Source organism: Salvelinus fontinalis, chromosome 28 (assembly GCF_029448725.1).
Source record: "Salvelinus fontinalis isolate EN_2023a chromosome 28, ASM2944872v1, whole genome shotgun sequence".
Lineage (NCBI taxonomy): Eukaryota > Metazoa > Chordata > Actinopteri > Salmoniformes > Salmonidae > Salvelinus > Salvelinus fontinalis.
Window position 1 is genome coordinate 42,577,177 of NC_074692.1, and position 20,900 is coordinate 42,598,076.

Genomic DNA, 20,900 nt, shown 5'->3' on the forward strand with positions numbered 1-20,900 from the left:
AACAGCTGTAGACTAATGTTTATTTTCAAACGATTAGCAGCATTGATTGATCTACTGGGCTCAACAAACAGAAGAAAAACTACGGAAAAAACATTTGGAGAAAAAATAAACAGTCACTGTATATGCATAACAAAACTTTGACATTCAGAACTTTGAGATTAAACAACAAAAAAAGTTATACGGTCACAAATGGACTATTTGCAAGGTTATTCATTTATTCAAATGCCAAACAGGATTTCATAGTAATTTCCTAGCAGAACCATTTTTTTATAGCAGCACAATAAAGAGCTATTCCAATCAGACCTGTCACCTCATCTCCTTTACAGTTCCATTGCACTAGTGTTGACGCAGTCTTTCCATTGTAATGCCATTGGCTTATCAGTTATCATACAGTCTGCAAGACACTGTAAATGTTACATCACTGAATGGTCCATCCACACAATGGCAGTCTAGTCCTCGGTATTAGTCAGTCAGTCGTCAGGCAGGGATGTCCATACTCCCCCTTTCATGTGGTAGTGGAGGGTGTCAGTCACTGTGACTGCTGTTGTCCTCCTCACTCCCAACCACCATGCTGCTGTACATCTTCTGCTGCTCCTCTTTAAACATATCCTTCACCTTGGCTCTCTTCAGGCCCCCATCCCTACACAGGAACAAACACACGTAAGAAACATTTACATTTGTAATTTAGCAGACACTTTTGTACATTTCATACTTTTTCCAAACTGGTTCCCCGTGGGAATTGAACCCACAACTCTGGTGTTGCAAGCGCCATGCTCTACCAACAGCCACATGAGACACATTTTCTAAGAAACAAACGTATCTGTGCTCAAGCGAATCTACAGCAATTATGTGTGCCTTTTTTGTTTCACCTTTATTTTAGCAAGGAGACCCATTGAGACCAAGGTCTCTTTTACAGGGGAGCCCTGTATATTTATTGTTTATTTAACTAGGCAAGTCAGTTAAGAACAAATTCTTATTTACAATGACGGCCTACATCGGCCAAACCCGGACGACGCTGGGCCAATTGTGCTCTGCCCTATGAGACTCCCAATCACGGCGATTGTGATACAGCCTGGATTCGAATCAGGGTGTCTGTAGTGACGCCTCAAGCACTGAGATGCAGTGCCTTAGACCACTGCGCCACTCAGGAGCAAATACACAATTTACAAATAAAACATTATACACATTTACAAGATGACAAAACACACTCAAGAGAAACAATCCCATTCCTCAGCAAAGAGGTCCCCAATGCCTTCACTGCCTAGGTCAAAGACAGTCCAGTACGAGGCAGTTAGGCTGTCAAATGTTTATGCCTCAGATGTATCAGAAAATCCTTATAGAAGGACGGAAGGATATTCTTACCAGGACAAGTCCACTAGTCCCCCCTGATGTGCGATGGCAGACTTGACTCTGTTGGCAAACTGGACAGCATCCTCCCCTTCCTGTGAAAAGAGGAAATAGATCAGTGGCACTTGGTGCATGGCTGGCAGGTTGTGTGTGTCTGTGTGTGTCTGTTGTATACACACCTGTTGGGTCATGGCTGGCAGGTTGTGTGTGTCTGTGTTGTATACACACCTGTTGGGTCATGGCTGGCAGGTTGTGTGTGTCTGTGTTGTATACACACCTGTTGGGTCATGGCTGGCAGGTACCAGACGTTGCAGACTATAGCCCAGCTGGTCATCATCCTCAGCAGGTAGCTCACCATGTTGTACTTGGCACTGTTCCAGAACGCATCCCCAAACTGAGGGTCATACTGCGGGAGGGAGATGGTTCCACAGTTGACAGAACACCTCTTCAAAGATGTGCTGACATTTTCTTGCAACTTTCCGAATGCCATCTTTGCGTGATTTAGGGAAAAGTACTGAACAGAAGCAGTGATATTGATGCCTCACCTTTATGGCTACTGGATATATTGTTCCTCCAATTTCAAAACTTCCCTTTTTGAACATCATGACAGATGTGTTGTTGATACAGGTCCCTGACGACACCAGAAATATGGACTTAAGCCACAACCTCCACAAACATACAGTATAAAGATCCTATGATAACAACAATGCTCTCCAAAATGACAGAAAAGGGTGAAAACCGCAAGGCCCTGTATAATTGAGATATATATATACACTGCTCAAAAAAATAAAGGGAACACTTAAACAACACAATGTAACTCCAAGTCAACCACACTTCTGTGAAATCAAACTGTCCACTTAGGAAGCAACACTGATTGACAATAAATTTCACATGCTGTTGTGCAAATGGAATAGACAAAAGGTGGAAATTATAGGCAATTAGTAAGACACCCCCAAAAAAGGAATGGTTCTGCAGATGGTGACCACAGACCACTTCTCAGTTCCTATGCTTCCTGGCTGATGTTTTGGTCATTTTTGAATGCTGGCGGTGCTTTCACTCTAGTGGTAGCATGAGACGGAGTCTACAACCCACACAAGTGGCTCAGGTAGTGCAGTTCATCCAGGATGGCACATCAATGCGAGCTGTGGCAAAAAGGTTTGCTGTGTCTGTCAGCGTAGTGTCCAGAGCATGGAGGCGCTACCAGGAGACAGGCCAGTACACCAGGAGACGTGGAGGAGGCCGTAGGAGGGCAACAACCCAGTAGCAGGACCGCTACCTCCGCCTTTGTGCAAGGAGGTGCACTGCCAGCGCCCTGCAAAATGACCTCCAGCAGGCCACAAATGTGCATGTGTCTGCTCAAACGGTCAGAAACAGACTCCATGAGGGTGGTATGAGGGCCCGACGTCCACAGGTGGGGGTTGTGCTCACAGCCCAACACCGTGCAGGACGTTTGGCATTTGCCAGAGAACACCAAGATTGGCAAATTCGCCACTGGCGCCCTGTGCTCTTCACAGATGAAAGCAGGTTCACACTGAGCACATGTGACAGACGTGACAGTCTGGAGACGCCGTGGAGAACGTTCTGCTGCCTGCAACATCCTCCAGCATGACCGGTTTGGCGGTGGGTCAGTCATGGTGTGGGGTGGCATTTCTTTGTGGGGCCGCACAGCTCTCCATGTGCTCGCCAGAGGTAGCCTGACTGCCATTAGGTACCGGGATGAGATCCTCAGACCCCTTGTGAGACCATATGCTGACACATGCACATTTGTGGCCTGCTGGAGGTCATTTTGCAGGGCTCTGGCAGTGCACCTCCTTGCACAAAGGCGGAGGTAGCGGTCCTGCTGCTGGGTTGTTGCCCTCCTACGGCCTCCTCCACGTCTCCTGATGTACTGGCATGTCTCCTGGTAGCGCCTCCATGCTCTGGACACTACGCTGACAGACACAGCAAACCTTTTTGCCACAGCTCACATTGATGTGCCATCCTGGATGAACTGCACTACCTGAGCCACTTGTGTGGGTTGTAGACTCCGTCTCATGCTACCACTAGAGTGAAAGCACCGCCAGCATTCAAAAGTGACCAAAACATCAGCCAGGAAGCATAGGAACTGAGAAGTGGTCTGTGGTCACCACCTGCAGAATCACTCCTTTTTTGGGGGTGTCTTACTAATTGCCTATAATTTCCACCTTTTGTCTATTCCATTTGCACAACAGCATGTGAAATTTATTGTCAATCAGTGTTGCTTCCTAAGTGGACAGTTTGATTTCACAGAAGTGTGATTGACTTGGAGTTACATTGTGTTGTTTAAGTGTTCCCTTTATTTTTTGAGCAGTGTATATATAACACACACACACACACACACGTGACTTGCATATACTGTATACAGCAGTGGTTCCCAAACTTTCTATAATCCCGTACTCCTTCAAACATTCAAACTCCAGCTGCGTACCCCCTCTATCACCAGGGTCAGAGCACTTTCAAATGTTGCTTTTTGCCATCATTGTAAGCCTGCCACACACACTATACATTTATTAAACATAAGAATGAGTGCGAGTTTGTCATAACCCAGCTTGTGGGAAGTTTCAAAGAGCTCTTATAGGACCAGGTCACAAATAATACAGCAATAATCAATAACTTTTTCTATTTATTTAGCCATCTTACATATAAAACCTTATTTGTTCAGAAAATTGTGAATAACTCACCACAGGTTAATGAGAAGGGTGTGCTTGAAAAGATGCACATAACTCTGCAATGTTGAGTTGTATTGGAGAGAGTCTCAGTCTTAAATCATTTTCCACACACAGTCTGTTCCTGTATTTAGTTTCATGCTAGTGACGGCCGAGAATCCACTCACATAGGTACATGTCTTAATTAACAGTGCAATTTGCCGAGGCAAGAAACTCTGAGCGTAGTATCCAGAAATCTGGCAGTGGCTTTTGATTAAATTACATTTTCACAGAAGATTTTCACAGGCTCTCTTTTTCAGATATCGGTAAGTGGACTAGAGAAAGGGATAAAGAATCCAGTGGTATGTGTCGTCTGTTTCAGGAAAGTATCTGCATAATTGCGCACCCAGCTTAATCAGGTGCTTCGATATATCACATTTGACATTGTCCGTAAGCTTGAATTCATTTGCACACAAAGAAAATCACACAATGATGGAAAGACCTGTGTGTTGTCATTGTTAATGCAGACAGAGAAGAGCTCCAACTTCTTAATCATAGCCTCAGTTTTGTCCCGCACATTGAATATAGTTGTGGAGAGTCCATGTAATCCTAGATTCAGATCATTCAGGCGAGAAAAGACGTCACCCAGATAGGCCAGTCGTGTGAGAAACTCGTCATCATGCAAGCGGTCAGACAAGTGAAAATTATGGTCAGTAAAGAAAACTTTAAGCTCGTCTCTCAATAAAAGAAAATGTGTCAATACTTCGCCACTTGATAACCAGCGCACCTCAGTATGTTGTAAAAGCGTTACATGGTCGCTGCCCATATCATTGCATAATGTAGAAAATATACAGAGTTCAGGAGCCTTGCTTTAACAAAGTTAACCATTTTCACTGTAGTGTCCAAAATGTCTTTCAAGCTGTCAGGATTTCCCTTGGCAGCAAGAGCCTCTCGGTGGATGCTGCAGTGTACCCAAGTGGCGTCGGGAGCAACTGCTTGCACTCGCGTTACCACTCCTCCATGTCTCCCTTTCATGGCTTTTGCGCCATCAGTACAGATACCAACATCTTGACCACCAAATTCAATTTGATGTCACAAAGCTGTCCAGTACTTTAAAAATATCCTCTCATGTTGTCCTGGTTTCCAGAAGAGGATGTCTTCCTTAATTTACCGCCCATAAATGTAACAGACATATACCAGGAGGTGTGCCAGGCCCGCCACATCTGTTGACTCATCCAGCTGAAACGCATAGCAATTGTTTCAAAACATCTCCTGCCATGTCACCGATGTGTCGTTAACAGTGTTGTTTGATGAAGGCATTGTCTATATAGTTTTTTGGGCCTTTTCCCCCAGCATTGTCCCAGCCATATCGGAGGCAGCAGGAAGAATTAAGTCCTCCACAATAGTATGGGGCTTGCCTGTCCTAGCCACTCAGTAGCTCACCATATAAGACGCTTCTAGTCCCTTCTTAATAATGGTACCTGTTGCTTTTATACATGTCTTACTACTCAAACGTCTTTATTTTTGCAAAAAAAAACTCCTGTGACTTATTTTTCAAATGGTCATGTTTCGTTTCTAAATGTCTGCGCAAGAGTGAAGGTTTCCCACGAGAGAGTAACAGTTAATGTGATAGGATGTTAATTATTTGACTAGGCTACCTGTATTTGACATTGTGTTGTTATTTCGCTGAACACTAGATGGTTTAAATTTATTTTTGGCAGTGAAACGAGGCTACTCAGGCGAGAAAATAAACTCACCCAAATATATAGCCCCGTTGGAAAATACAAATGTACTGTTTGAAAATGTGAAGAAAATTATTTCAGTTTGGAATACCTGGTATACAGCATATGTATATTGTAGGTGTAGGATCAGCTTACCCTACCTAACCAAGGCACTGGCTTAAATCAGTGTCTAAGGGCAACTTAATGCTAATCCATTTGGGCCAATGTAGCACTTACCGGTCACACTTTATTCGGATAGTCCGGATTTTCCATCTGTAGATGCTCTACAGATAGTTTGTTGTTAGCATGACCATCTGTTGATAAGCAACTGCTTGCTAGGGTTAGGGGTAGAATAAGGGTGAGGGTTAAGCTTAGGGTTAAAGTTAGAGCTAGGGTTAGTAGATTGTAGAGCATCTACAGATGGAATGACTATCCAAATCAAATTGAACCCACCTTCTGGAAAGATCAATATAGGAAGCTTTGTGTTGTCATTCACGTGATCCGTCAACCTGTAAACATTAATAACAGTTAGAAAACCAAACTTTATATCTGGGAGGAGTATGAACATAGCTCCAACTGGAACTATAATGTATGTCCTTATCAGAAAATGTCAGTGTTAAATTATATCCCTAATTGTCAATGGCAATGACTTGTGACTAATACATTTGTGCATGAATGTGCTAGAGTTTGGTTTTACTGACAAGCACTTATAAAGCAGAGAACATACTGTAAGTAAGCTGTCTGACAGGAGTATATTATCTGGATGAGGAAATATGACTGATTATTTGTCTGTAGCCATTTTCAATGGGCATGTCATTGCTTGTCTGAACATTGTAGGTAGAGATAGGAATAACAGTGAACAGGTAAGCTCACCTCTTGGCCACCAGGTGGCGATCTTTCATATCAGCTCTCTCAAACCAGATGTGAGGACAGGACCTGGCCATGGCCCTCTGCAGCACTCCCATCAGACCACCATGTGACTGGCCCACCTAAAACACATCAGATCAAATCAAACGATAAAGTCCTCAGAATTCCTTTCACAGACAATTCATCTGATTAGGATTAAAGAAGTATAAAGTAGTAAATTGCCAGATACATGTAAAGTACATAAACATGTCTAAAATGGTGTACAAAATAAAAATAGGCTACACAGAGAGAAAGCAGTCAATTGAGCGTCAATCAACAAATTTCACACAGTTCAGCCATTTCAAGCGAGGCTTAATGTCAGCTATATTTCACGTACCATGGCGTAACACCCGTCGTTGCAGAGAATTACGATATCAATCGGGGAGGTGTGATTGGCCACACAGATTCCTCCTTTTCTGGGTCTGTTTTCTCTGTAAAACAAGAGAGACCACACACACACACACACGTTAAAGTAAAAAAATTATAATCTCTGCACACATCAGGAGGACCAACAGTAGGGTCACTTGGGGACAGGATGGTGTGTAATAGCTTGCTGAGTAGAGATGTGTGAGAGGGGAGGTCAGTTAACTGACTTGTTATAGTAGTGGATGGTGCAGGAGAGGCCTCGGGCACAGATCCTGTAGCACATCACATGGACCCAATCACTCAGCCAGGACTTCAGCCTACAGAACACACAGACGGACGGACACACGGACACACAAGATGCTACCTTAAAGATGACTAAAATACAATGACGAGAGGAATGTCTCAGTCTTTAAAACAATCCTGTGTGAACTTGTAGATTCAAAGCTGTGTAAGTGTACCTCCAGTTAGGGAGGAATCCTACAGCAGTGGTTCCTATCACCAGCCAGGTCAGGCCTATAGATGCCAGCGTGATCCTGAAAGAAAACATTCTCACTCAGGCTCGTGGTAATGACTGGAGCGCAATCAGTGGAATGGTAACTAATACACCAAACACATGGCTTCCAGGTGTTTGATGCCATTCGCGCTGTTCCAGACATTATTATGAGCCGTTTTCCCCTCAGCACCCACCTGTGCTCCACACTTTATTGATATCTGTGGTTGTGCATCCTGTCTATTCAGCCACTAGCTGGATTATTTGTGGTAAGCACTGCATTTAATATCACTGGTGTATGGCATGTATGTTTGGTTCAGGGATGTGAACTGTAGGAGAACTGAGGCCTTGCTATAGGGGAACAGTGATTATGAATGATTTCACACTACCAGGTGTTACCTGAGTGGAGCCAAGATGCAGTAGCGTATGAACACGCCCAGCCCCCAGACCATAGTCAGTTTGAGGCTGATGTACTGGAAGACATTGTTGGTCCGAGTTAGCAGGTTCCACGACACCAGCTCCTCTGAGGAAAACCGCTGGGTCACCTTGAAATCAGAAGAACATCACAAATAATGTAGGCCTACCTGTACAGAAAGAATGTCTGGACTTTGAATAGATGTTGTACTGTTTTTCCCAATCCTGAATCAACCCCTGGCCCTAAACACTTCCTGATGCCCCTTCGTTGATATGAAAATGTGTGCAGTAAAGGCAATAAATAGGAAACTCATCTATCCTACCAGACGGTTAGGCATTACTGTATAGCTCAGATCTGTCAGGGGCCATCATGGAATATCTAGCATTAGGGGTACATTTGGAATTAGGCAGCAATCTTATTCTAGTTGTGATCTCACCTCATCCTCTACGATGTCCTCGATGCCTCGTCTGTAGAAGTAGAAACAGTCGCTGAGTGTGAAGTCCCCTCCCACTGGTGGTTTGGGGCGACTGCGTCTCAACTCCCCCAGCTCCTCCTCCATAGAACCATCATCCCTCTGGATGAGGCCTGGAAATCCACACACACACAAAGATATCACTTAGTCAACCCTATATCATTTTCAGATGTGATCATATCGTACCGCTATCTGTAGTTGATAAAGATTAATTCGTTTTATATTTTACCATCAATACAGACAACATTCACAGAGTCACAAACAAAGAGCTTCAAAGTCCAATAAGTTTATTAATTTTGAATGACAAATATGTCAAACGACCATGGACATGTTAGGAGCTGTCGAGGAAGGAAATGAGTCACAGAACTGCAACACATTTAAGAGAGTGTCACCAACTAACTCACACTGTTGCACCATATTGAGAAAGAGATATCTTGGGCTGATAGCTGAGTGGAAGAATCACTAACCACAACCCTAATCAGTTTAAATCACCAATATCATTTTCCTACAGAATCCATAAGAAATGACAGGCCATCAAACATAGTAAACGGCCCTTTGTGTGTCTGTCATCTCGAGGTAATCACAGGTCTAGGATCAGATTACCCCACCACAGTGTATCCGTTCCTCCTAGAGGTCTGAAGGCAGTGAAATCAGCTGAGGAGACTCAATCTGATGACGCACGAGGCAAAGTTCAGGAGAGAGAGACAGTGACTGACTTTATGCTGAATTCAATCAATCCTGCTAAAGCAATGTTTATGCTGCGACCCATTTGTTTTCTTTGAAAACTACAACCAGCATCTACAGTGAGGGGAGTACAGTACAGAAACCATCCTGTGAGTTTATATATAACAAATTAAAAGAGCATCTTGATGTGCTTTGCTGGTTAGTGAACACAGCGCTGTGAGTTTGATTGAATTGCCCCCTGACAAACCTATAAGACTGCTGATTGTGAAGTGATTGTGGATAGATAGGCAGCCGGCACAGAGCCACATCATTCAGCACAGAACATTGTAAATGCTCACGATCACAGTCTGCTAATTAACAGAGACTGCTCCAAGCCTTCTCCATTGCAAGCCCCTGCCAAGCACTATAAAAAAAACATATATATTTTTTTTAATCTGGTTTACACTGTCTCTAGGTTCTCAGTGGTATAATTAAGCAATACGGCCCGAGGGGGTGTGGTATATGGCCAATATACCACGACTAAGAGCTGTTCTTATGCGTGATGCTACGCGGAGTGCCTGGATACAGCCCTTAGCCGTGGTATATTGGTCATATACAACAAACCCCAGTGGTGCCTTATTGCTTTTATAAAGTGGTTACCAACATAATTATGCAGTAAAAATGTAAGTATTGTCATACTGTCAGCCAATCATCATTCAGGGCTTGAACCATCCAGTTTATAATTTCATATAGGTTACCCCATCCCAACTAACGTGCCTTGAGCACATTGAAAATATCTATATTATAAATACAACCTATTTCAACCACTGACAGTCCTGACATGATATTTTCAATGCACTCAACAAAGGAAAACCTGTTTAACTACTATGGTACACTAACATACAGGATTTGTTCTAAATACATGTAAATTAGCTTCTGAACACAGCAGATAAAACAGTGGCTTTGGGAACCAGTGTTGTTGAGAGAGAGGAGAAACATACTGTATATGTTTCTTTATGAGTTTCTCAAGGGCAAAGGGACTGACTGAAAACGTTGAGGTTTCTTTCCCACACATTGGCCAGACTTGTAAGCCTACAATATCAACCATGCAACTTTAGGGAATCCCCACAATCATTTCCTTATCAGAGACCAATGAGAAAATAACTCTCTCTATCCATTCATCCATCCTATCAATCGATCAAGCAAATTAATCCAATGAGCTCTGCTCATTGACTCACCGTTGGATGAGGGGGATTCGATTATATGGTGCTCTTTGTTGACTGTCTGAATCCTCAACGTGGCCCACTGGAGAACAGGAGAGATGAGAAACATCTTTAGCCTTTGACATCTCACCCCATGACCCACAGCAGGACAGGAGAGAAAAGACATACACATATTCACCCCTGAACTCTCAGCCCAGATAAGTCCCTGGACAATGTTTGAAAGTTTTGTTTCCCCCCCCCAGGAGGCCACAAGGTTACAGGATGTTCAGATGGAAAAGTGCAGAGTAGAGAACATACTTGCTTTTCTGTCAAAAATCATGTCAGTTCTATACATTTATTGCGATTCAATGTTCCAAACATATTGCTCACCATATGTCTGCTGCAGAGGAACAAGAGAAAAACAAATTGAAAACAAATTGGCTCCATATTTAAGAAGATGAGAACATGCTATGAAGGGAAATTACTGGAGTTTTGGTGCAGGTACAGCCCACCAGCTCAAAATAATATTGCGATATGAAACTGTATCGATTTTTTTCTCCCTCACTAATGAGTGTAGTAGAAATACATACATTAAGGACACAAGTCTTATATTTAGGACATGATGAATAGATACCATTTAAGACAACTATAGACACATGAAGCTGTGCCCATCACGTTGTCTGAGTGGTGCAGTTTACCAGACTTTACAGTGTGTAAGTAATGTGTTTCCTCTTTCCCATGTTGTTGTACCCCCGCCCACCCCAAGTCTGTGGAAGTTGGTTGGTTGCCTACTTCTGAAGAGGCAATTTACCTCAAGGGTTTTGACCAGGATCTTCATGTATGTCTCAGAGATGCCCAGGGAGAAGCCAAACATGGCAGGCACCATGAGAAGAGCAACAATGAGGTAGACCCACACCTTCAGCCCTTCCAGAACCACCACCCAGAAATCCTCCATCGCTACAGACCGTCACCCTGCAGAAACAACAGGAGATTGATAGCAGTAATAGCATAGCAAGCTTATGTGTAGGCTATGGGAGACAGGGACATAAACACACACATTGAACCAACATTGAAGGGTGTCAGAATAGCCTCTCTGTATGTAAGAGCCAAGTCTGTCATGAAGCCTGGACTTTTATGGCACAGAAGCTCAGGGTGTTGTTGGTTCAATATCTGACAGTACTACGTCATTTGCTACAGTTAAAGATATAGTTCACCCAAATTACATATTGGTTTCCTTACCATGTAAGCAGTCTATGGACAAGGTGAGACAGCAAATTAAATCCATGATTTGATCAATAATACAATGCTTTGCATATGACATGTGAAAAATGCTAATATCAGTGATATTGACTTGCATTGGATTTGTTCCACAAATTCCTTAAAGAAAGAAAATGTAGCTTTTGGAGACAGTGGCCAGGTAAAGAAAACCAAAGCATGGATCTCTGTCATACCATTTTCATAGACTGCTTACAGGGTAAGGAAAACATTTGGATAATTTTGTTATTTGGGTAAACTATCCCTTTAACTATAGGCTAGAGAGGGTGGAAAATGATACCACTCAGATTTCAGGACAAACACACACATAGCTACAAATCAGGTATGTGTGTGACTGTGTAAAGCAGAATGAAACAAATATATATGAATAACATAGAATGTGCAATCTATTAGATCAAAAACACAAGGGGAGCTGAAATAGGCCTACTATACTGAACTAAAATATAAATGCAACATGTAAAGTGTTGGTCCCATGTTTCATGAAGTGAAATCAAAGATTCCAAGAATGTTCCATGTGCACAAAATGCTTCTCTCAGATGTTGCGCACAAATTTCTTTACAATCCCTGTTAGTGAGCATTTCTCCTTTGCCAAAGATTACATCCACCTGACAGGTGTGGCATATCAAGAAGCAGATTAAATAGCATGATCATTAGACAGGTGTACCTTGTGATGGGGACAATAAAAGTCCACTCTAAAATGTGCAGTTTTGTCACACAACAATGCCACAGATGTCTCAAGTTGAGGGAGCATACAATTGACATGCTGACTGCAGGAATATCCCCCAGAGCTGTTGCCAGTGAATTAAATGTTAATTTCTCTACGATAAACTACCGCCAACCTCATTTAAAAGAATTTGGCAGTACATCCAACCGGCCTCACAACCACGTGTAACCATGCCAGCCCCTTCTTCACCTGCAGGATCAACGGAGACCAGCCACCCGGACAGCTGATGAAACTGAGGAGGATTTAAGTCCGTAATAAAGCCCTTTTGTGGGGAAAAACGAATTCTGATTGGCTGGACCTGGTTCCCCAGTGGGTGGGCCTATGCCCTCCCATGGCTGCGCACCTGCCCAGTCGTGTGAGATCCATAGATTAGGGCCTAATAAATGTATTTAAATGGACTGATTTCCTTATATGACCTGTAACAGTAAAATCGTTAATTGTTACATGTTGCGTTAATATTTTTGATCAGTATAATAATGGGCCAAGTAGGACTACTATCAACAAATCCATGGCGCATGTCTGAAATGACAAGTTCAAACGCGACAGAAAGAAGCCCAGCATTTGATTATAGGCTAATACAAATCTATCTAGGCTGACGATCGTAAACTCCATTTAAAATAAACTTCACCAACTTGAGATTGCGCAACATATACGCTCGTCACGAAAAACCTCAACCAGAGACGCTCAATTCATTTCAACATCAATAGCCAATTATAAACAGAGTAGGCTATTGGACACAACTAAACCAAATCGCTTGACAAAAAACTGTCTGCAAATTGTCCAGACCTGGCCGGACAATTACAAAGTTTGGTTCCCGATATTCAGCCCGGCGTGGTGGATCTTACCTGTTAAACTCCAGTCCATGTTACCATGCCCTTCCCTATTGTAGAACTCATACGACTATGTGTGAAGCTAACCACAATAGGGATTAGCCACAATAGTGGAATTTGCGGTTCGCTTTCAAAATAAAAGTCCATAATTGAAACTGATCCAAACGGCAACAAATAGGGGAATAATTCCATATTTGGATTAGATAATGCTAAACAAGGTTGAAATGTTGTTACATAACTTAATAATAAATACAATAATGTATTTATTTGACAATAAATAGTAAACAAACTGTTCAGATCTCACTGTGGCTGTAATAGACTGCATACTTGCATTGGGGCATATGCATTGTACAGCCTTAACTATAGAGAGCAGTGGTGGCTGGTGGGAGGAGCTATAGGAGGACGAGCTCATTGTAATGGCTGGAGTGGAATTAATGGAATGATATCAAACACATGGAAATCACATTTGACTCCGCTCATTAATTCCATTCCAGCCATTACAACGAGCCCATCCTCCTATAGCTCCTCCCACCAGCCTCCACTGCTATAGAGTGTGCACCCATGAAATGGGGTACCAGCCTACTCAGTGACACCCACAGCACACAACTATGTAGAGTTTACGCAAATATTATCATCATAGTTCTTATTGCACGACTCTGAAACCACTGTGAAATGAGCCACAGCTCACCAGTCAAGCTATTTTATTTTAATATTTTTATTTATTTAACCTTTATTTAACTAGGCAAGTCACTTAAGAACAAATTCTTATTTACAATGACGGCCTACCAAAAGGCCTCCTGTGGGGACGGGGGCTGGGATTAAAAATGTTAAATGTTTAAATATAGGACAAAACACATCACGACAAGAGAGACAACACAACACTACATAAAGAGAGACCTAAGACAACAACATAGCAAGGCAGCAACACATGACAACACAGCATGGTAGCAACACAACAACAACATGGTAGCAACACAACATGGTAGCAGCACAACAACAACATGGTAGCAACACAACATGGTAGCAACACAACATGGTAGCAGCACAACAACAACATGGTAGCAACACAACATGGTAGAAGCACAACAACAACATGGTAGCAACACAACATGGTAGCAGCACAAAACATGGTACAAACATTATCGGGCACAGACAACAGCACAAAGGGCAAGAAGGTAGAGACAACAATACATCACACAAAGTAGCCACAAGTGTCAGTAAGAGTGTCCATGATTGAGTCTTTGAATGAAGAGATTGAGATAAAACTGTCCAGTTTGCGTGTTAGATGCAGCTCATTCCAGTCACTAGCTGCAGTGAACTGAAAAGAGGATTGACCCAGGGATGTATGTGCTTTGGAGACCTTTAACAGAATGTTACCGGTAACTTTTGCTATTGTGCGTGTTGAACATTCATATAGGACTGTAAGCCTTACCTATGGAGTGTGCACTCATGGAGTGGGCTATCAGTCTACCTATTGACACCCACAGAACAGAACTATGTAGTTTGCACCAATATGAGGGTCATACCTCTTATAACTCTTATTGCAGGACAGCAAACACTGTGAAATGAGACACATTAGCTCATCTATTGTGCGTATTGAATATTAATATTGGACTGTATAGCCTTATCTATGGAGTGTGCACCCATGAAATGGGCAGCCTACTCAGTGACAACCAGTTTACAATTCCAAAGAATTTACACAAATATGAGCGTCATAGTTTTATTAGCGTCAAGTTGCCGTCACTATTTCAACAGGAGGAAATGCACTTTTAGGTTCCACCTCCGAAGAATGACGAAGGCTACTTATATTTCTGCATTTAATGCCGCGTTCAAAACAACTGCAAATAAATGTTCCGAGTTGTTTTGACTCGCCACGAATTGGGTGTGGGAATTTCCCAGTTTATTTCCATGTGGATTTAATCAACATCAACAAATAGGGCACTAATAGTTGTCAGCGTAGCTAGCTAGCACGCTGCTAGCATTATCTAGCTAGCTAGCACGCTGCTAGCATTATCTAGCTAGCTAGCCTTATATATATCTAGCTAATGTTATATGTTGTTGCTGTAATTTATTTTTTACTACATGTATTCAAAAGATTAGCCCAGAGCTGTGAACTCTCATGCATTAGCCGTGAGACACAACAATTTGACCCTCTTCTCACGCACTCAGGGCACACCTCTTATTTCACGCATTGAAAAGAGCCTACCGCTTACATTTTTTCGAATTAGTCCGCAATATAATCCGCGCGTTAACTTTTTAATTGTGCTCCATATCGTTTTGAAATAGGGGCATCTGCGCCTGCAATTTAACATCAGGAAAGGAGCCTTTATCATTGTCCTGTCCTGTCGTGCCACCGCACTGTGAACCGCGACACATTGAAGCATATGATTGGTTTAGTAAGGCTTAGTAAGGGATCTCTGACAACGAAAAGGCAGCAGACAGAGATCTGTATGTTTTAGCAGGGAAGTTTGGTAGGGTGACCTGATTTGTAACTATGAAAATATTTTTTGTCTTAGAGATTGTGAACCCAAAAGTTCTATTCTAGAGGGGGGGGGCAATAAATATAACAATTATTTGGTTAGGGTGTAGGGACAGATTTTATTATGTATTTACTTTATTTAGTCTGATCAGTGGAACAATTCTCATTCTTAACAATGGGCTAAAATATAGGGTAATTACTGTGCTTGTCAGCAAGAACACTACTGTTATTCCCCACACGTATTTTATTATTCCACTTCTTCCCAATTTTGCCAGTGTAATCACATATTTGAAATCTGATGCCTACTTTTGTATTTTTAAATGTATTATATGAGGCTATGTATTTTTGCAGACATTCATGGACAGTTTGAATAAGTCATACAAATAACCATAGGATATTAAATGCTCCATGAATGAATGATAATTTTTTGAAATTTTATTATTGTGCACATGCTCGACAGAGATGGTAGGGGGACTCATGACTCAAACACATGTTTTGTCTATGTAGAGTAAGATGATCGTCAACTAGTGGGCATAAACCATCTGCATATTGATATTCATTAGATTTTTCTTGAAGATTGAGTAATTGTGAAATACAAAATGAAAAAAAAAATGAAATTAATAACAAATAAAAATAACAAGTAGAAATAACATGGCTATATACAGTAAGTAGAAAATAACATGACTATATACAGGGAGTACCAGTACCGAATGGATGCGCAGGGGTACTAGGTAATTGAGATAGCTATGTACTGTACATAAAGGTAGAGGCTGTTACCTTCATTGACCACGTTTACATGTCCAAAGTATTCCGGATAGTAGCTCATAGCACCTTTGATATCCCGCTCATGAGTATCCCTGTATCCGTGAATAAACAGAATATTCCTAATTGGTTCATATGGGTTAAACTGTAACTGAAATATGGACACTGACTAAGGCCTATAACTTCTCACATGTAATATTAAATCCTGCAGAATTATGCATTAAAATGCAGTAAAATGATACAACAAATGTACATTTTTACTCTGGAACAGGAGTGGAGAAATGTCTTTCTTACAGCATCTCTTGAGAAAATGTGAAGCCACATGTAATGTGTATACCTTTGACACTGTTATGCAAGCAGACAGTATTTCAACCACATAAAATATGCACCCAAGAAAAACTGAAGTCTTATCAGAAATGTGTTTAATCGTTTTCTCAGCTTTTAATTTCCATAAAACCGGTGAAACTGATGACATTGGACATTTTGCACATGAACAATCTTTCCACTGTTTGAGCTATTGCATTTTCTCCCCGGTCCCTAAACGAAACAGACAACTTTACTGGTGTTAACTAGATTACTAACGCATTCATTATATCGATGTTAGACATTATTCTGGTGAGCACTACTTTATTTAGTCTTGTAGGGCAACAAATTATGATAGAAGAGAAGCTGCATGTATCTAACTATACTTGATAAACAAATGGCCAACCAAATGTCCAAACTTATGTGACCGACCGGATCGATCTTATGTACATTGGCTTGAGAATGTATTCACCCCCCTTGGCATTTTTCCTATTGTGTTGCCTTACAGCCTGGAATTAAAATAGATTTTTTGGGGGGGGGTTGTATCATTTGAGTTACACAACAAGCCTACCACTTTGAAGATGCAAAATATTTTTTATTGTGAAACAAACAAGAAAAACCACAAAAAAACTTGAGCGTGCACAACTATTCATCCGCCCAAAGTCAAAACTTTAAAGACCCACCTTTTGCAGCACTTACAGCTGCAAGTTTCTTGGGGTATGTCTCTATAAACTTGGCACATCTAGCCACTGGGATTTTTGCTCAATTTCAGTCTCATCTGACCAGAGTACCTTCTTCCATATGTTTGGGGAGTCTCCCACATGCCTTTTGGGTAACACCAAACGTGTTTGCTTATTTTTGTCTTTAAGCAATGGCTTTTTTTCTGGCCACTCTTCCATAAAGCCCAGCTCTGTGGAGTGTATGGCTTAAAGTGGTCCCATGAACAGATACTCCAATCTCCGCTGTGGAGCTTTGCAGCTCCTTCAGGGTCATCTTTGGTCTCTTTGTTGCCTCTCTGGTTAATGCCCTCCTTGCCTGGTCTGTGAGTTTTGGTGGGCGGCCCTCTATTGGAAGGTTTGTTGTGGTGCCATATTCTTTCCATTTTTTAATAATGGATTTAAATGTTGCTCCGTGGGATGTTCAAAGTTTCGGATATTTTTTAGACCCCAACCCTGATCTGTACTTCTCCACAACTTTGTCCCTGACCTGTTTGGAGAGCTCCTTGGGTTTCATAGTGCCGCTTGCTTGGTGGTGTTGCAAACTCTGGGGCCTTTCAGAACAGGTGTATATACTGAGATCATGTGACAGATCATGTGACACTTAGATTGCACAGAGGTGGACTTTATTTAACTAATTATGTGACTTCTGAAGATAATTGGTTGCACCAGAGCTTATTTAGGGGCTTCATAGCAAAGGGGGTGAATACATATGCACGCACCACTTTTATGTTTTTGGACTATTTTGTGTATGTCCATTACATGAAATTCAAATAAAAATCAATTTTAGTTACAGGTTGTAATGCAACAAAATAGAAAAAATGCCAAGGGGGATGAATACTTTTGCAAAACACTGTAGCAAAATTTTAAAGGTGTTTTTTACATTGGATAAAAGTAGAGACTCAGAGCTATAAAACAGTATGTCATACACTACAGTTGACAAACAATGGGAAAGTAATTCTGCTTTGAAAGTTGATAAACTGGTAATCTCACTTTTGAGAAAATGGCCCTTTAACGTTTTGGTACACCTAATGGAGAGCTCTTCTTTGTCTATACCCATTCAGTATCATTCACACCCTCTTAAGCTTTAGCCCCACCCAGCTCTTTAAGGATTCACATGTGAAGCCATGTATTAAACAACTAAAGATTAAGACTGAAGGCTGGTTTATACTCCAGATATGTTCGTAAAATTAATCTGGAGTGCCAGAGTGTGCGCTCTAGGTGTTCTTAAACTCAGAGCATTTTCAGTGTCCTTTCGTAAATTCAGAGCATTTCTCTCACTGGACGCTCTGGCCAAGGAGTAGGGTTGATCCGAGCGTTCTGACCTAACAGCAGTCAAGCACCCATATTATGGCCCACCAAATGTCAGAAATTATAAGCAGAAACATGTCTAAGTTAGAGGTGAAAGTAGCTAGTATGCTGTACGGTCCAGTACGGATTATCAGCAAAATAAATTATGAAATTATTATGGTGGATTGGACTGCGCATGTACTTTAAAAAAAGTAATTTGTTTGACAATCAGATGAAAATCTCATCACAACACCCTAGACTGCACAACACCCATGATATGTGCAACTCGCAGACCATGAAAAACAACAGTAAATGGGATAAGACGTTTACATGCCACGTTATCTTGTCCAAGATCAGCATAACCCAGGCATCTTATCAGCAGGTAGCCTAGTGGTCAGAGCGTTGGGCTTACTGGATCGAATCCCTGAGATGACAAGGTAGAAATCTGTCATTCTGCCCGAGAAAGGCAGTTAACCCACTGTTCCCCGGGCGCAGAAGACATGGATGTCGATTATGGCAGCCCCCGCACCTTTCTGATTCAGAGGCGTTGGATTAAATGTGGACGATGCATTCAGTTGTACAACTGACTAGGTACCCCCTTTCCCCTGATTTCACATAACTGGGATACAAGCTTGAGGTATTATAAACAGGATATGATGTTTATATGCATAAACCCCAAAACAGAATACTTGGGTATCTCCCATAATAACGGTATATAGAGCTCCACAGTGGAGGTGTCATAATAACGATAAACCTAGCAGTCAAACAGGGAAATGGATAAAATCGTTTTTCCACCATTCATTTTACCTATAGGGAATTTCAGAAACACTTGAGCAACTGGCGTGACGTTTTGATAACCATTTAAATCTCTTGGACAAGGTGACTTTCTGACTCAGAGGGTCTATTTACTCTCAGATTCAAAAATGCAAATTAGCATCTAAGGAGATATCATGCAAGACTACAAATCCCTGCAATCTACTGAACGTCATCTCAAGCTGACACCTTTGCTAACAGGTATTGTGTCAATTTGAAACTTGCAAAAGACCATTCTCAAAATTGCCAATTTCAAGAAATGTTGCCAATTTCTTAATTACTAAATGTAACTAATATTAGTTAATCCAGAGATTCTTACATTTACCTTGGGTCGGCAGGCTCATCCAGATCATCATGGCATTTGTAGTTCGTTATGATCCCCAAAATCCAATGCTAATGTGGCTGGGGGAGGGGGGGAGGGGGGTAAATACAAGAAAATAAAAATACAGTGCCTACGGAAAGTATTCAGACCCCTTGACTTTTTCCACATTGTTGGATTACAGCCTTATTCTAAAATTACTTAAATTGTCCCCCCCCCCCCCCCTCGTCAATCTACACACAATACCCCATAATGACAAAGCAAAAACAGGTTTAGAATTATTTTGCTAATTTATCATTTAAAAAAAAAACTGAAATATCACATTTACATAAGTATTCAGACCCTTTACTCAGTACTTTGTTGAAGCACCTTTGGTAGCAATTACAGCCTCCAGTCTTCTTGGGTATCCAGGCTGTATCCCATCCGGCCGTGATTGGGAGTCCCATAGGGTGGTGCACAATTGGCGCAGCATCGTCCGGGTTTGGCTAGGGTGGGCCGTCTTTGTAAATAAGAATCTGTTCTTAACTGACTTGCCCAGTTAAATAAAAACTTTTAAAATTATGTAAATGACGCTACAAGCTTCGCACACCTTTATTTGGGGAGTTTCTCCCATTCTTCTATGCAGATTCTCTCAAGCTCTGTCAGGTTGGATGGGGAGCATCGCTGCACAGCTATTTTCAGGTCTCCCCAGAGATGTTCGATTAGGTTCAAGTCCGGGCTCTGGCTGGGCCATTCAAGGACATTCAGAGACTTGTCCCAAAGCCACTCCTGCGTTGTCTTGGCTGTGTGCTTATGGTAGTTGTCCTGTTGGAAGGTGAACCTTCGCCCCAGTTTGAGGTCCAGAGCAGGTTTTCAACAAGGATCTCTGTACTTTGCACCATTCATTTTTGCCTCGATCCTGACTGGTCTCCCAGTCCCTGCCACTGAAAAACATCCCCACAGCATGATGCTGCCACCACCATGCTTCACTGTAGGGTTGGTGCCAGGTTTCCTCCAGACGTGACTTTCAGGCCAAAGAGTTCAATCTTGATTTCATCAGACCAGAGAATCTTGTTTCTCATGCTCTGAGACTCTTTAGGTGCCTTTTGGCAAACTCCAAGCAGCCTGTCATGTGCCTTTTACTGAGGAGCGGCTTCTGTCTGGC

The 20,900-nt window shown here is 41.9% G+C and overlaps 1 protein-coding gene across 1 annotated transcript; it reads right to left on the reverse strand.

Annotated features, from left to right (window-relative positions):
- On the reverse strand, window positions 1-13,194 carry agpat9l (1-acylglycerol-3-phosphate O-acyltransferase 9, like). Its single transcript, XM_055887786.1, has 14 exons — window positions 13,090-13,194; window positions 11,057-11,217; window positions 10,282-10,348; window positions 8,345-8,493; window positions 7,893-8,038; window positions 7,462-7,536; window positions 7,231-7,320; window positions 6,975-7,068; window positions 6,605-6,720; window positions 6,185-6,240; window positions 1,893-1,978; window positions 1,625-1,753; window positions 1,363-1,442; window positions 1-640 (listed from the first exon to the last, which is right to left on the reverse strand). The coding sequence occupies exons 2-14, from the start codon at window positions 11,198-11,200 to the stop codon at window positions 526-528; spliced, it is 1,347 nt and encodes a 448-aa protein (XP_055743761.1). The 5' UTR covers window positions 11,201-11,217; window positions 13,090-13,194; the 3' UTR covers window positions 1-525.
- Between the last annotated feature and the right edge of the window lie 7,706 nt (window positions 13,195-20,900).

Excerpts from the sequence above, each read along its gene's own strand:
- agpat9l (XM_055887786.1), bottom strand. The coding sequence starts at position 11,200 with ATGGAGGATTTCTGGGTGGTGGTTCTGGAAGGGCTGAAGGTGTGGGTC. Across the intron at positions 6,721-6,974 it reads ACGACGGGTGTTACGCCATG|GTGGGCCAGTCACATGGTGG; the intron begins GTACGTGAAATA and ends GATGTGTTTTAG. Across the intron at positions 641-1,362 it reads GGACTAGTGGACTTGTCCTG|GGATGGGGGCCTGAAGAGAG; the intron begins GTAAGAATATCC and ends GTTCCTGTGTAG.